The sequence below is a fragment of the Quercus lobata genome, chromosome 9, assembly GCF_001633185.2.
Source record: "Quercus lobata isolate SW786 chromosome 9, ValleyOak3.0 Primary Assembly, whole genome shotgun sequence".
Classification (NCBI taxonomy): Eukaryota; Viridiplantae; Streptophyta; class Magnoliopsida; order Fagales; family Fagaceae; genus Quercus; species Quercus lobata.
The window spans coordinates 471,981-488,659 of NC_044912.1; the positions used below are offsets into that span (position 1 = coordinate 471,981).

At 34.0% G+C, this 16,679-nt stretch overlaps 1 protein-coding gene across 1 annotated transcript; it reads left to right on the forward strand.

Annotated features, from left to right (window-relative positions):
• Positions 1-7,445: 7,445 nt before the first annotated feature.
• On the forward strand, positions 7,446-9,868 carry LOC115962053. Its single transcript, XM_031080921.1, has 3 exons — positions 7,446-7,741; positions 9,088-9,202; positions 9,769-9,868. Coding segments are annotated over exons 1-3 (360 nt in total). The 5' UTR covers positions 7,446-7,498; the 3' UTR covers positions 9,771-9,868.
• Positions 9,869-16,679: the final 6,811 nt, after the last annotated feature.

Genomic DNA, 16,679 nt, shown 5'->3' on the forward strand with positions numbered 1-16,679 from the left:
GAGGGAGTGAAGTATAACTTTAAATGGAAAGAAACAACAATAAACCAGTACGTTTGACAGCAAAAGCTTTCCAGTTTTGATGTATACTTGCTTTCAAGCAGATTATTTCTTCTGCTTTATAAACAACAACAAGAAACTTTTTGTTGCAATCTTTTGTTCGTCCTAGTCAAATTTCTAGGAGTCTCATTAAAAACTCTAATCAAACATATGGTGGGCAATCCATGAATATTTTGCCACAAGAAAAAGACATTGTAGCAACGAACAGAGCTTGAATTAAGAAGAAAGACAGTGAGTTACAGGGAAAAAGGTTGATTAACCTTCAAGGTCACTTTCACTTAGCTCTTCAGTCTTCACTACAGTCTTTGTACTCAACTTGACTCCTCACAGTCAGAGTTACCGTGGGCCATAATTTCTTCACTACAGTCTTGCGATCCTTTTTGGGTGAGGTTTGTCATTAGAGCTTCCGGCCCCATCATAGTCTTCACGGGTTCTCTTGGCTTCGTAACCTTCCGCTGCTTCTCTCAGACATATAGTTCGGTTAAGATCTTCAATGTCCTTCGCAACCCACATTTTTTCACCTAGTCCACTTGTTGGATAATTGTCATGTTCAGCTTTGCTTAAATAATTTCTTTCTACTGACACCACTCGTAAAATTATATATCAAAATTATGACTTTGGCCTTTGGGTCTGGTTGATTATTTATCTTTTTCAAATAACACAATTCCTTTATAATAATTTTAAAAATTTTATGTATTTTAAATTTGTTAACTTGATTCATTTTAGATTTAGAGAATTTGATGGTTTTATTTATTTTAATATTTTGATATTTTTAAAAATAATTCAAATATTAGGCTAAATTGTAAATTTTTTCAATAATGAATTTAAATTATTTAATGATATTTTTTTTATTAGACCTTACCAAATGGCTCCAATCTGACCCTTACAGGTTGGGTTGAGTTGATTTTTAGAGCTATTTTGGGTTATGTTAGCTTGGGTGAGAAATTTATGTACTTGATGAGGTCAATATAGAATAAAAGGTTTATCAAACCTAAGCCAATCATGTATACGCTTTGTTTTTAGTTTGGTCATATCATTTTACTAAAAGCAATCATTTTATATTTTATAGACTAAATTTTTTTTATTGGCTATAAAGTTTAAAGACCAACTATGTATTTAACCCTAAAATCAAAAACAAAATATTTGCTCATGCAAATATAGGATATTTCAAATATCATGCCTTTTAAATTATATAGAGACTTATTAAGCCTACGTTTGAACAAATCAAACTATTGAACAATTAAACTCACTTCTGAATTTGTATTAAAAAAAAAACTCACTTCTGAATTATTCAGTCCTATTGGGTCTACTTGGGTCCATTCCATTTTATTCGGTCCATATTGGTCTTATTTGGTCTATTTTGTCCTCATCGGTCCACTTCGGTTCTGTTCAGTACCGTTCACTCTATTCTAACCCCTTTGGTCCTATTTGGTCCACTTTAGTCCATTCTGTCCTTTTTGGTTTTCATAAAGCTTGTGTGATAGAAGCGTTAAGTATAGGTTTGCCAAACAATTCTGAGGAAATGTTGCTGAATAGTAACTTTTTAGGATAATTTTAGATGAATAACATGTGTTTGAAGTTATTTAGTTATGTAGATTATTTTTGAAACTTGAGTTTAGCAAACTCGAGTTCCAACTCAAAACCGAGTTTAACAAACTCAAGCTCCAACTAGTATAGGTCTGACGTGGAATTTATAATAAAAAAATTTAAAAAAAAAAAAAAAAAAACCCACACGGAACTTGAGTTTCAAATTGTAAAAATTTGGGATTGTTTGGCAATGTAACTAGAACAACAATTTTCAGTGTTTAAACAATATTACACGTATATCCACATACTTTTTCACCCACACTTATTCACAGAACACTAAAATTGTTTCTTTGCAAGCTTTGTTTTCTTTTCGGTCAAAGTCAGTGCTTCAAATTTCAAAAAGGTTGGGCTTTCATCATTTGCTTTTTGAAAAATGAAACCAAATGCGGAATACAAACCAATGCTTCAAATTTCAAATAGGCTTGACTTTTTTTGTTGGAACTTGGAAGTGAGAATAGTCCACTTCGGTTCTATTTGGTATTGTTCGGTCTATTCTGTCTACTTTGATCCTATTCGGTCCACTTCAGTCCATTATGTCCTTTTTGGTTTTCATAAAGCTTGTGTGATAGAAGCGTTAACAATAGGTTTACCAAACAATTCTCACGGTAATAACTCTTTCTATAACGTATTCTGAGTTTTTGACAACACTACCTCTCTCTTTGTAACAGCAATTGAATGAAAATGACAACAACGAAGAAGTTGATGTCATCGGTGCCATGGAGGGGCAAAGAGGAAGCCACAGAAGAGTTCCAAGACGATAACAATTGATGATTCCCTTGTCGAGGTAACTACTAGGTCTCTATTTTGTGGTTTTTTTTTTTTTTTGGCTGATGAGAGAATTCTTGATTACTTGCTTAAAATTGTGTTTCTTTGGTTACCCATTTATTAGTTTCTTGATTACTTGCTATTGGTTGTATAAAGTCTGTGTCTTTGTCATTAGTAGTATACCCTTTTGAAGTGTTGGGGGATTCCTGGTGGTTCTTAATTGTGTTTTTATAGATTTGAGTTGTGTTATATGAGAGGTTGTTAATGTTTTTGTTTAAGGATCATTTGGGAATGTGAGCTCTTACCAGTTGGCAATGTGTTGTAACTCTGTGATATATGACTCTGAATTAAGGAACTTAAAACCTTAGTATTACCACAACGAACCAAATTACTAGTAGAGGATGAGAACTTCTTCCCATCAGAGAAAATTGATAAACAGAAAAGAAAGAACGAATCTATTCTACTAGTTAATGAGAACTATAGTCTATAATACAATGGCTGACTGGCTGAGTGCGTGTTGGATCTGCTTTTAGCTTTCATCTTTTTAGCATATTTGCTCATGCGCTACTTTTTAAAGTCATTTTTTTTCTAAGTACAACCGCTAGAGTTTCAAGTGATAGACGATGGCTGGTCCTGCTGTTTCAAACATTTTCCTTTCATGCATAGCAAGTTAGAAAGACAAATTTGATCAAATTGGAGTCTTGACCGTGTATTTGATTGTTAAGTAAAGCTGGAAGGTAGTTAAAGCCAAGTTTAGTAGTTTGGTAGTTTAGTAGCAATGTCTGATTAGTTTGTACTGCTAATGAAGTTTGATTAGTTTAGTAGTTTAGAAGGTAATTATAACCTACATAACTGGTTCCAAAACTCAATGTCCTCACTTAAACTTGTGTCAATAAGATCAACAACAGACCTGCCTGCTTGGTTTCTACAATTCCTAGCATGCAATAGCCTGTATACTTTTTAAACAAAATAAATCAGTGTTAGAAAGAGGCCTTGTCAAAAGCACAAAAGTCATATTGTAAAAACATGCATAATTAAAGAGCAATGTTATTAATGTTACAGGCTGATGAGAAAATCAAGTATAGCACCCATTTCCATTCAAACTTAACATTATATATATTCTACTAGACTCCTAAATGTCTGAAAAGAAGATGACAGGAGGAAAAAAAGAAAGAAAAGAAAAATCTTACTAATAAATTGCAAAGGAAAAGGATTTGTTGCTTCTAATGATTGCATGCAGACGTGTGCCAAAGGCATAAATTAGTCCATAAAATGGTGTAAAGATAACTTCCTCTTCTTCTTTTTGGGTTTGGTTTTCTGATACAATAATGTCAGAAGAGTTGGCTAGTAGTAGAGTCCAAAAATGTTTATATTTGAAGCAAGAGTCGCGAGGGACCCAACATCTACAGTGACTCTCTTATGCACAACATATATAACCACTGGCGTTCTCCAAATTTTATGCAATTGAGGTCTTCAATCAGCATAGCAAGTCGCCAAGGAACCTTCTTTCTCAAATTATCGAAACAAGTCTGCAAAAACCAAGCTGTATAGCCGGGCATCTGATCTAGCCGCATGCCATTTGGTTGCATATGGAAGAACAACAACAGACTGCCAGCGCTGGATTTGGTTACATAACCAAAACCACCCTCCATCTCTGCTAGTGTCCCACAATAGTTAGCTACACCTGGACACTTTTGCCTTGTTACTTTCCTGCAGTTACTCTAATCTTGCGATTGCGCATTAAAGACTTGTGCATACCTGCAAAGCAAAGCATTAGAACTTTTTAAGCAGATTTTTTTGCACCCTTAAACATCAATCTGGAGAACACTAAATATTCCTGTTTTTAAAATTTTGGATCCTCTGTCCATTGAGCCAACCACTGCTTCAAAGAGCAAGGAGAAATGAGTTTAGTTCTAACGCTCAAATCTAATCCAAACAATACAACCCAAGCAAGAGTGCACTTCAGGAATAAATTATCCTAGTTTTCCTCTTTTTTATTGCATAACACACACTATCACTCACTATGTTTCATTTCACTATTATGTGATAATGAGTCTTCATGCCAAAACTTCCGCACAAAAATTATTAACTTCAAAGGAAGCTTCAATCCCCACAGATGTCTCCATCTAAGAGCTATGACCTTCCCTTGAGACTTTATTTCCTAAATTCCCCCTACTTTCAATAATAGCTTAATTATGACCTTATATAAACCATGTGTTACATTGAGGCCATATCAGCTTATCAGTAGCTTCTCACCTTGAGATAGGGGTGGCTAAAAATTGAGCAGCAACTTCAAGAGAGTATCGCTCCCTAACCAAGTCCTGTTTCCAAAGACACAGTGTAAAGATATCTTTAAATACCTATTAAAAGATGCAGATTCTTTTGACTTATCTAAGGGAAACCCCAAATATTATATAAAAATTTTAAAATTTTCAAAAATGAATGACAATGATTATCAAAGTGTAGCATAAATTTAATACATTCGAGAATGTGAGAAAACTTAATTTATAGATATAATACAACAATGATAGCAAGTACAATAGGAGGGCTTACCTATGCAGGCTACCTTCTACATTTTTCAACCTTGTCTACATTGTTGCTTGCCTTCTCAAGTCTGAGTACTGTTAAGACAAATTTCCCTCAGATGTTATGGTTGGTAATACATAATCAAGTTTGTTGTATGGTCAGGTTTCTCTAATGTCTACTGCTGTCCTTCAATTCTAATTCATGTTGAGTCTCTTTAACAAGGTCTTACCCAATTAAGTTAGAGATAGGTCATTTGGTTCATTTCAGCTTTTGCCTGGTCACAATCTGAAATGGGTATGGACAACTTTCAGTCAATAATTTGATTCGTGAAAGTTTTAAAAGGTGGAAAAACTTTCTAGTACATCAAGGGGCAAAAGCACAAAAGTCTTATGGTATAAACTTATATAGTTAAACAGCCGCTTCATATTAAAAGAGTATTAAATCATTAATCTTATATATATAACCCAGTAACAAAAGGTAGAGAAAAGGATCCTACTCTTAAGTGGGATTGAAATAAGATACTTCTACACAAGCATTACATAGGACGGTGACATGAATGATAATTTCCTTTACATTGCAGAATAAAGCAGCACATAGCTAAGGTCATTTATTACTACTTACTATTCAATATTCAATTATTGTAAATCTCTGACCCATCACGGCATGTCTAACAATCAAGCAATATATAGTCATTCATAACACTGTTTTGGTGAAGATAAATTGAAACTAAATGCTTTTAGCTTTGAAGGTTGTCTCCTGTGAGAACTTTTATTTAGTTGGTTATCACACATCTATTTCCATGAAGGTACAAGCTTAGGTTTCTAATGACGATAGATTAAGCAAAATACCAAAAACATAACTTACGCTGATGCAGATCCATTTTTAGTTGACCCGTGGATCAATCAATTATGAACAACGTTGACGTTATTTGGATATGTCAAGAACTCGGTTGAATGATTTGGTTAATGGGGAAATTTTGCATATCCACATTAATTTCTCATAAAAAAGTAAGTTATAATCAAACTCCTAATGTTTGAAATTTTGAACATTCACCACTGCAACTTGATTGTAGAGTTTGTTGCATTATGAGAATTACAGTAACAATGTCCTCAAACAGCTAAGACAAATCATTTTAGTAACTTCTATGATTGTTATCTTACATTAGAATAAAAATTTCAATCTTCGCCTATGCCAAAAACCGATTGATATTTTGGCCTGATAATAAAGAGTTACCCTTAAGAGCGGATGCTATATATTGAAACTCTTTCAAAAAAAAAATAAAAAATAAAAATTTAGAGAGAAAAAAAAAAAAAAGAATAGAAAAATCAGCCGGTCTCTTTATAAAAAGAAAAAAAGAGCATTTTCTTTGGTTGAATGTTAGCACACAACCGTAGAAAACCTTCAACAAGGAAGTTAGATGCCATGTCTAGCTAGACTAATCATTCTGGTTGCGATCTATACATGAGTTCTTATATATAATATGTAACGAAAAATTTAATTAAGTGCAATAATAATGTTTGCAGTGCCATGCATATATTGCTTTTGTAATTTTAACAAAAAAGTTTAAAATGATGCACTAAAATGCAACAAGAGTGCAGATTTTACCTTGCAATCTATTAGCTAGAGCGAAAATCAAAAGCATACAATGGACTACACTTGTCTTCTTGTCTCTGGGCCATGTGACAGTTTCTCCTCATGAACAAGTCCAACAATGCTACATCAAGGGGGCAGCCAACACAACTCATTGATCCAAAACTACCCTAATCATTTCTTATTTTATAAAAATATGTTTTTTTCAACAAAAAAAAAAAAAGGTTTTTGGATTACATGAGTTGCTTTAAGAATGGGGGTGATTCTTTTACCAATTGTACCGATCCATAACATTTAATACCATGCATATTAAATTAGCTAGAGGTACTGCAATGTTATTTGATCAATGAAATAGAATAGATGAGAGTTGGAATAAGTGCCAATAATGAAGCTAAAGCACAACTAGCAAAATTATATTTTGAAGTTAAAATTAGGCTGGGTTTGGATAGCAACGTGTTTGCATTTCTTTACGTGTTTGCATTTTTTTTCTGTGGGTCTTGTGTATTGTTTACTGGACCTGCAAGTACGGAATTCAACAAATATAACTTTAAAATTGAGTCTCATGATACTATTCACACATTTAAAAATTATTTTACTACAGTATTTTCGGTTTTCAGTTTTCAGTTTTTAGTAATAAACGATCCAAACAGACCATTAATGTGTCCAAAGGCAAAGAAAAAAATAATAATAATAATAATGCAGCTACCAATAAAACTTTAATTATGAAGGAAAAACAGTGACTTACAAAAAATCAAGGGAAAAAAAGTTAATTAAGAAAAAAGAAAACAAGTTCAACAATCTTCAATGATGCAGCTGTTGGAATTAACCTAACCTAACATAGAATGCAAGTAATAATAACCCACATAGCCAAACACCAAACTTATCACCTATACAAACAAAACAACACTACATCTCTCTCTCTCTCTCTCTCTCTCTATCTATCTCTCTGTGTGTAAACTTGGATTGAATAAAAATGGCAATCGGGAAGAAGAGCTTGATGTCATCGGCACCATGGAGGGACGAAGAGGAAGCCACCGAGGAGTCCCAAGACGCAAAGCTCAAGGTCACAAAGCAGCAGCCTGGAGCTGAGTCAGTGATGCACGTGCCTCGCAAGAAGAAAGACAAGTCCAAATGCCACGACCATGACAATTACGATGATGATTCCCTCGTCGAGATTGACCCCCAGCTTCGCTACAGCTTTCAACGTAACTACCAGGTCTCTATTTTCTTGATTTTCATTTTTGTTTCTTGGTTTTGTTTTGCTTACCCAGTTGAGAGAATTCTTGATTTCTTGCTTTAAATTTTGTTTCTTTGGTTACCCAATTCTTAGTTTATTGAGTTCTTGCTTTAAATTGTATTTCTTTGGTTACCCAATTCTTAGTTTCTTGATTACTAGCTATTGGTTGTTTAAAGTTCATGTCTTTGTCATTAGTAGTGTACCCTTTTGCAGTGTTGGGGATTCCTGGTTGTTCTCAATTGTGTTTTAATAGATTTGAGTTATGTGTTCAATGAGAGATTGTTAATTTGTTTAAGAATAAATTGGGAATGTGAGCTCCTACCAGTTGGCCAATGTATTGCAACTCTATGATATCTCTGGGTTAAACTACTCAAAACCTCAGTATTACTATAATTAACCAAATTAGAAATACAACTGGGGATAACCCATTGTAGTTGTGGTTGACAACTTCTACTCAGCAGAGAAAACTGAAAGCAGAAGGAAGAAAAGAAGAAATTTTATTCTTGTCGTGGATGAGAACTTTTATCCAATATAGAGTTTCAAGTTGATAGACCATGGCAGGTCATTTAGTTTCAAACGGTTAGAATAATGGATAAATGATTAAGCTCACTATTTTCTAACAGTTTAAGCTTTTGGGACATCTGATAGTTTAGTATCAAAGTAGGTGGTCTTGAGTTTGAACTCAATCTTTGCTCTACCCTCTCATTTAAAAATTAAAAAAAAAAAGAAAGAAAGTTAAAAATCAAATCTTTTGGGCTTTACTTATTAAAGGGGAGTATAGACCCACAAGCGAAAGAAAGTGTTATAATAATAGTTAAATGATTAAATCTACTATTTCTTAATAGTTTAAGCTTTTGTTATAAGTGGTAAGGCAACTAACATGAGGTTGAAGCCTCTTGTTATTGAGGCTTCATATAGTTGATTCTTAATATGGTTGAAGCCTCAGTTTTATGAAGTGAGGTTACATATTTGTGCCTTCTATGATGTAGATCACTGAAATTGATTGAGGGTTTTTTGGTGTGTGTGTGAATGCCATCAATATCCACATTGTTATTATGGGCAAAGGCATGTCTGTAGGATGTATATCAATTAATTGATATGGTCTTTATTGTCATGTTCTGTTTTTCTGTTGATGGACACTTTTATAGCCTATCCATCACTCACTGCTTGGAATTATACAGTTTACGTCTATGTTTGTTTGGCTCTCAATAATATTTTTACTCCTCTTTTCTTCTTTCATTTGCTTACTTTGTATAATTTTGCATCTAAATCCATTCATAATTGAGTTTGTGATATGATACTTCTTTTGAGTTTTGTGTATGCAGTTTCTTCAACGAGTATTCAGCATTGACACCATTGTGAAACCTCTTCCGCCTGCCATGGCCTACAATGTTTCCCGCAACTTGAACTTCTTCACGCGCATTTCCACACAATTCTTTTGTGAGTTTTGATTTCTTTGTGCCATTTATGGTTAGCAGAGAAGATGGGATATATTACAAATCCTATAGAACAAGATAATGATGTCACTCTTAATTACTTTTGAGGGTTCTTCTTCCTAGTCTTCCTTTTATAACTTCACTAGAAGTTACAATGGGCTTGACTCCTACATCTTTTAGAAGGACTAAGAAATATAAATTCAGGGAATACAACTAGGTTTAGAGAGATTTTCAATGTCCAATCAAGTATTTTACATCGCAAAATTTTTAAATTTAGAATTGGTAGACATTTCACTTGATTCTATATTTTGGTTTGATCTTTTCAAACAATAGCTAACCTGGTCTCATGCTTATTATAAAAATTAAAAAAATAAAAATAAAAATAAAAAAAGAAGAAGAAGGAGAAGCTAATCTTGGTCTCACGATTGCACCCAAGTTCTTTGAAAGTCAAAAAAAAAAAAATTGTGTCATGTGATCAAACCTTTGACATGTTTTCCTTCCATTAATGCATTGACGATTGTTACAAAATAGCTGATTTTCGATGTATTTATGTGATTTGTTGTATTGCAGAACCAGAAGGTATAGCAAATGCCCAAAAATCTTTAGGGATAGGACAGGAGGAGAAGGCTCGTCGTATTCATTGAAAAGGAGAGAGAAAAAAGGAAAATGAAGGGGGGTTGGGGGAGAGGGCGGGGGTGGTTGGATTTAGAAGGCAGTTGAAGACTTATTGCTGATTTTAGATGTAACTTTTTAAAATTATTTTTAATATCTAAAGATTTCTTTTTTGGGGAATCTATAATATCTGAAGATTGAACATGTAATCTAAAAATTCAGTGGGAACCCTTTCATAAAAAATTTTGACTTTGCAAATGGACTTGCATCATGAGCTATATGAGAGTTTCAATGATGATATTTATTGAACAGAAAAACAAGTACTAATGAGATTTATCATTTCTTAATATGTTTTGCCTAACCTTGGATGAAATCAAATGCGCAAGTTTTGCAGCATAGCAGAAATAACTCTTTTTTTTTTTTTTTTTTGCTTGAAAAGACTAGATGATTTTGCTCTATAGATCCTTTTAAATTGGAAATCAATTAAGCAAATTTCAACCTTCCATTAACAAACAAAAAGTATGCTATTCTAAATTTCATTTATCTTCTTATCATTACCCCTTAGCCAATTTGAGCCAAGTCTTTATATTAAAAATTATTTATGTGACTTTGGATGGAGCCAAAATTTTCTGTTAAAAAGTTACTTAATGTGACCCCAAAGACACAGATGAAATATTTTGGATTGTCGCGGGGAATATAAAAACAATCAAAGTATATAACAACCTTTACATAGGGAAGAGAAATTTCAATTTTTGTATTTGATAGAAGTTTAACAGAAGAATCCATTTGAAGGGCACAAAAAAAGAAAAAAAAAAGCATGTTAATCGGTCAAAGCCATTAGATGGTTAATTCAATTGCTCTTATTTGAATCTAAAAGGAGAGTTGAATATGATTTTCACGCAAGGACATGACTCTCTTATATGATGTCTTACAATGTTAATGATTGCATGTAGTTGCATGCCATAGCTTAAATTAGTCCAGAAAAGGTGTTAATTTAACTTCTTTCTTTTGGTCTTCTTTTTTCATTTTGGTTATGGTTTATTAATACAATAATGTCTGAAGCGTTGGCTGGTAGTAGTGTTTAAAAATGTTCAAAAGACTTTGAAGCAACAGCGAGGCCCCAACATCTATAGCAGCTCTCTTATGCACAAAATATACAACCACCAGTGTTCTCCAACTTCCATGCACTTGTGGTCTTCAATCAGCACAGCAAGTTGCCAAGGAAACCTTCTCAAAAGGAGTTCCTCCACTCTTAGAAATTATGGAAACAAGTCTACAAAAACCAAGCCGTGTAACCTTAGTTAATGCTTTCCAAACAGAGGGGCATCTAGCTGTGTGCCATTTGGTTGCATATGGAAGAACTGCAACAGCCTGCTAGCACTTGATTTGGCTACAAAGCCAAAACCACCCCGTTCACACTATCTCTGCAAGTGTCCCTAAATTGTCAGCAACACCTACAACCCTCCACAACTTGACACACCTGCCTTGGTACTTTCCTGCAATTATTTAGATCTGCTTGTTGTGCATTAGAGACTTTTGCAGACCTGCAAAACAAAGCATTAGCACTTTGCACCCTCAAACATCAATCTAGAAAACTTAATATATTCCTGTTTTTGAAAATTTGGATCCTCCATCCACTGAGCCAACCACCGCATCAAGGAGCAAGAAGGAATGAACTCAGTTCTAAGGCTCAAATCTATTTAAACAACACAGCCCAAGCAAGATTGCATTTCAAGAATAAATGAACCAAGTTTTCCTCTTCCTCACACAATTACTATCACACACTATGTTTCATTTCACTATTCTATTTTAATCAGTTGTCCTCATGCCAAATTTCCACATAACAATTATTAACTTCAAAGGAAGTTTCAATTCCCACAGATGTCTCCATCTAAGAGCTATGACCGTCCAATGAAAATCCATTACCTGAATTTCCCCTACTTTCAACAGTAGCTTGATTTTGATATCACCACGTGTTACATTGAGGTGATATTTGTTTATTAGTAGCTCCTCGCCTTGAGATAGGGGTGGCTAAAATTTGAGCAGTCACTTCACTACTTCAGGAGAGTATAGCTCCCTAACCAGGTCCTGTGTTCTAAGTCAAAGTGTAAATTTTTGTGTTGAGTAGATTCTAATGGGGCAAAACTATTTTCAAACATGTGAGAGAGTGAGACACATGCATGAGTAGATTCTAATGAATCAAAATCTTCTGCTGGTGATGGGATGACCCATTTTTAAAAAAAAAACTATAAACTTATTTTTATTCGTATGGCTTTCTTTCTATCTATTCACAATTAAGGTTCCATTATGATGTATCTTGCATAAATGCTTTAGTGGAATCTGGAAACTTTATGACTAATACATCCACTAATTAATTTAGTATCAGCAATGTAAAGTAGCTGAAGAAAGTGTTAAAGCAGGTCATACTACTTTAGTTTTCTTTTATCATTCATTCAAAACTGATAGGGTGACTTAAGACAATTAAAAACTGAAAATAAGGATAGTAAAAAATAATTTGGGGAAAAAAAAAGTACAAGCTAGGAGCAAGCAAAGTTTGTAATTGACTTCAAAATCATTGATATTAGAGCTGCTTTGACATCAACTAAAGAATCTTTACTCTTTGAAACAAACGGCTATGCCTCTTTAAAATGAATAATGGGATCACTCTACAAATAATGTCATTGTTCTTTAAAAAACTGAACATGCCAAATAATAAAAGGGTGTCCAATAAATCTAGTAATAGTAACTTAATCTATTTCATGGCTTCTCATGATGTGACTTCATTGATTCCATTTCTTTTCATTGAATAGTTTGTTGATTTTTCATATTTTAGAGCAAAACTTTTACATTTAAATGAGGTAAAAAGTAAAAATGTCACCAGATAGGATTATACATAGTTGCATTGTTTGTCAATTTTTGATCATTTTGAGTGATGTTGCCATTAATCTTTGCCCTTTTGTACAAATTGCAGACCTTTCACTATGACAAAAAGTATGACGAAGATGCTGAGAGAAACTGTGAACTTTTTTTTTTTTTTTGCTTTAAATGCAAGCCTGCAAGGCAATGCTTCTTCCTTAGCTACATTCGTTTATAATCTAGTAAGTTTCTACTTTGCTATAGATATCTCTTGAGTTGCAACTTGCAACTATACGAACATTTTTCTCCTGTAAATGTTTGATAAATTACTAATTAAGTAATTATTATGTTTTTGGGTGTATATTATGTAATTTACCATGCTATAAGAGCACAAGATCCTTAATTCAATCATGTCTCCACTTTATCTTTAATTTAAAATGTTAAAACCCCACAAGTTGGGCCCTACTTTTTAGGAAAAGGTTTAGGCCCACATGTGAGAGGAAGTGTTAAATTTATGATTAGATTCATAATTTCCTAACAATTTAAACTTTTGGGAAAAGCGATAATTTACCAATGTTATCCAAATTTGGCTAGCCTTGTTTATTGACGTTCCAAGCCAACTCTCAGGATCATGAGCATTGTGATTACTTGTTGGTATAAATTTTTTTTTTTTTTTTTGGGAAGGGGGCGGGGCGGGGGGAGTGGTGTAGAAGATACCATTTGAGCTACCCAGCTCATTGGCAATTTTGACTATCTATTAACATGTGGAGAATATCAACTAAACATGAACAGTTTTTGCTGAAAGTAACTCTAAAGTCCCACTATTGAAACAAATTGGCTAATATTGTCCAGAATGCTAAAGTTAACTCTCTAGTAATAGAGTTACAAGCCCAAAAAATGTTCATGAAAGAGTTAGAAGCAAGAGTAACCAGGGCTCCAGCCTCATTAGTGACTCCCATGCATAGCCAATGTACACCACTGGCGTTCTCCAACTCCCTTGCACTCTTGTTCTTCAATCAGCGCAACAAGTTGGCAAGGAACCTTCTTCTTTTCCAAACACCCTCCAATTTTCCACTAACCAAAACAAGCCTGGAAAAAATGCTTCTCAAACAGTAAGCTTCCACTTGTTGCATATGGCATTACTGGTACAGCCAAAAAATTATCTGCCAACACATGATTTAGCTACATAGGCAAAACAAACCCATTTGCACCTGCTCTGCTAGTGCCCCTTAACTGTCAGCAACACTTGCCATCCTTCCACGACTGGACACACTCACCCCAGTACACTCTAGTAGTTACTCTAATCAACATGTTGCGAATTATAGGCTTGTGCATACCTACAAAACAAAACTTTACTGAGCTTTAGCACATCATAAGTACACTGTTTTGCACCCTCAAACATCATTGTGTCGAGGTTATACAGCCCAAGCAAGACTGTGCTTCAGGAATAAATGATCCAAGTTCTCTTCCTCATTGCATAAGACATTTGGTTTCACTCAATATGTTGTGTTGTACGAGGCCATAGCAGTTTTTCAGTAACTCAACAGCTTGAGATAGGGATAGCTAAAATTTGAGCAACCACTTCTGGAGAGTACAGCTCTCTAATCAGGTCCTGTGTTCAAGCCAAAGTGTAAAGATAAGTTTAAATACCTATTAATAGTAGTAGCTTATTTTGACTTATTGAGGGATTACTAAAGTATGGGTTTTATAACCTAGCAAAATAATATTTTTTGTATTATTGAAAAAGATTGACATACACATCGTGACTAAACTTAAATTCTGGACAAAACACATCAAAATAAAACTGTAAGATCTTTCTACTACAAAATACAATACATCAAGCTAAAAAGACAACCAAGCAGAAAAGTATGAAAACTTATATTCTGGATGCAACACATCAAAACAACGATAACAATTAGAGCAGGGCTTATCAATCAAAGCAGGATACCTTCTCTATTTTTCAACCTTTTCTGCACAGTTGCTTGCCTGATTGAATGTGCACCAGAGAATTAGGTTAGTAATTTATGGTTAAGTTTGTTGTACGCTCAGGTTTAACTTCTGTTATCCTTTGATTCTAATTCTAGTTGAGTCACTTTGATAGGGTAGCCAAGCTAAGTTACCTGTGGAGATAGTCTTCTGGTTTATTTTATCCTGTGAAATAAGCATGAACAGTTTTTCCCTGGTCATGATCTGATATGAGTAAGTACAAATTTCAGTCAATAATTTCATTCAGAGTAAAAGGTAAAAAAGATAGAAAACAAAAATGGAAGGTCTGGATATTGGATTGGTGTTATATGTGCAAGTGTAATGGTGAATCGGTTGATCATCTCTTTCTTCATTGTCCAGTTGCTATGGATTTGTGGTCTATGGTTTTGGGTTTATTTGGAGTAAGTTGGGTTATGCTGCAGTCTGTTGTGGGGCTCCTAGCTTGCTAGCAAGGCAGGCTTGGTCGTCATCAAAATGGTCATATATGGTTAATTGTCTCCCATTGTTTAATGTGGTGTCTTTGGAGGGAAAGAAATAGTGGGTGATTTGAAGATAATGAGATATTCATACCAGACCTAAATTATTTTTCTTTAGAACTTTATTAGATTGGTTGGTTGCTTTGCGAAACCAATCATTCTCCTCTTTCCTTGATTTTCTTGATTCTTGTAATTTTTGTACTTGATTGTTGACTCCTGTACACTCCTTGTGTAGGTGTCCATTTTTTATATCAATAAAACTTATCCAAAAAAAAAAAAGTTGTGGTATATTTGCATCATAATGAGTATGCTTGTGAAGCTTCTGAACCTTTTTCTACGCATTTGGGGGTATCAAGTCTATGATTTCACTGGAAGTAACAATTTTAATGGGCTTGATTCCTACATCTTTTTGGACAAATATAAATTCAGGGAGATAGTTATGTGTCCGTCTGTATCTCAAATAAATATATGACCAACAAATTATTAAATAGATATTGAAATATAATGTGTTTATAGTTTTTGCTTCTTTTTTTTTTTTTTCCTGATTCCTTAGTACGCTGCCTGTGTGCTTTGGTTTCATGTATTGTTTTCTTTATTCAATGAAGCTATATTACTTATCAAAAAGAGATTCTCAATGTCTAATCAAGTATTTTACCTCATAAAACTTTTAAGCTCAGAATTGGCTGACATTGCACCTGAACCTCTCAATTGATAGTTAATCTTGGACTGATGATTGAATCCAAGTTCTTTGAGGATTAGGTCATGTGATCAGACCTTGACATTTTTCCTTCCATTAATATATTGATGATTGTAACATGGTAGCTATTATTGAATTTATAATTTCGTTTATGTGATTTGTTGCATCTTAGATCCAGAAGGTATTGCAAATGCCCTGAAATCACTTGGGATGGGACAGGAAGAGAAAGCTCGTTGTGTTCGCTAAAAGAGAGAGAAAAGAAAAAAAGGGGGGAAGAGAGAGAGAGAGAGAGAGAGAGAAAGGGGGGGGGGGGGGGGGTTGGATTTAGAAAGGCAGTTGAAGATATTACTGGTGATTTTAAATTTAACTGTTTTGCATGGTTTATAATATCTGAAGATTGAAAATGTAACCTTCAAAATTCCCTGGAAATCCCATCATCAAAATATGATTTTGGAAATCAATTTGCCACTGCAGAGTTTCACCATCACTAAAGTTCACTAATGAGTTTCCCCACCAAACTCACTAATGAACTGTCCTTTCATGCTTGATTGATTGACTGAATTTTCTACCAAAGTATATGTTGTACTTAGCCTTGGCTGAAACAATGTTGTAGAGTAGAAATTCATTATTATATGCTCAAAAAGACTAGATCCTTTTAAATTTGAATTCATTATGCAATTTTCTTCCTTCCATTACCAAACAAGAGAAGGTATTCTAAACTTCATTCTCTTCTTATCAGCAACCCTTTAACCAATTTGAGCCAAGTTTTTCTATTGGAAATTTCTTAGCTAAGTTTTTCTATTGGAAATTTCTTTGATGCGACTCATAAGATACTACTACTGTCAAGAAAAAAA

Coding starts and splice junctions, on each gene's coding strand:
- LOC115962053 (XM_031080921.1), top strand. CDS start 7,499: ATGGCAATCGGGAAGAAGAGCTTGATGTCATCGGCACCATGGAGGGAC. Junction 7,742..9,087: donor GCTTTCAACGTAACTACCAG/GTCTCTATTTTC, acceptor TTGTGTATGCAG/TTTCTTCAACGAGTATTCAG.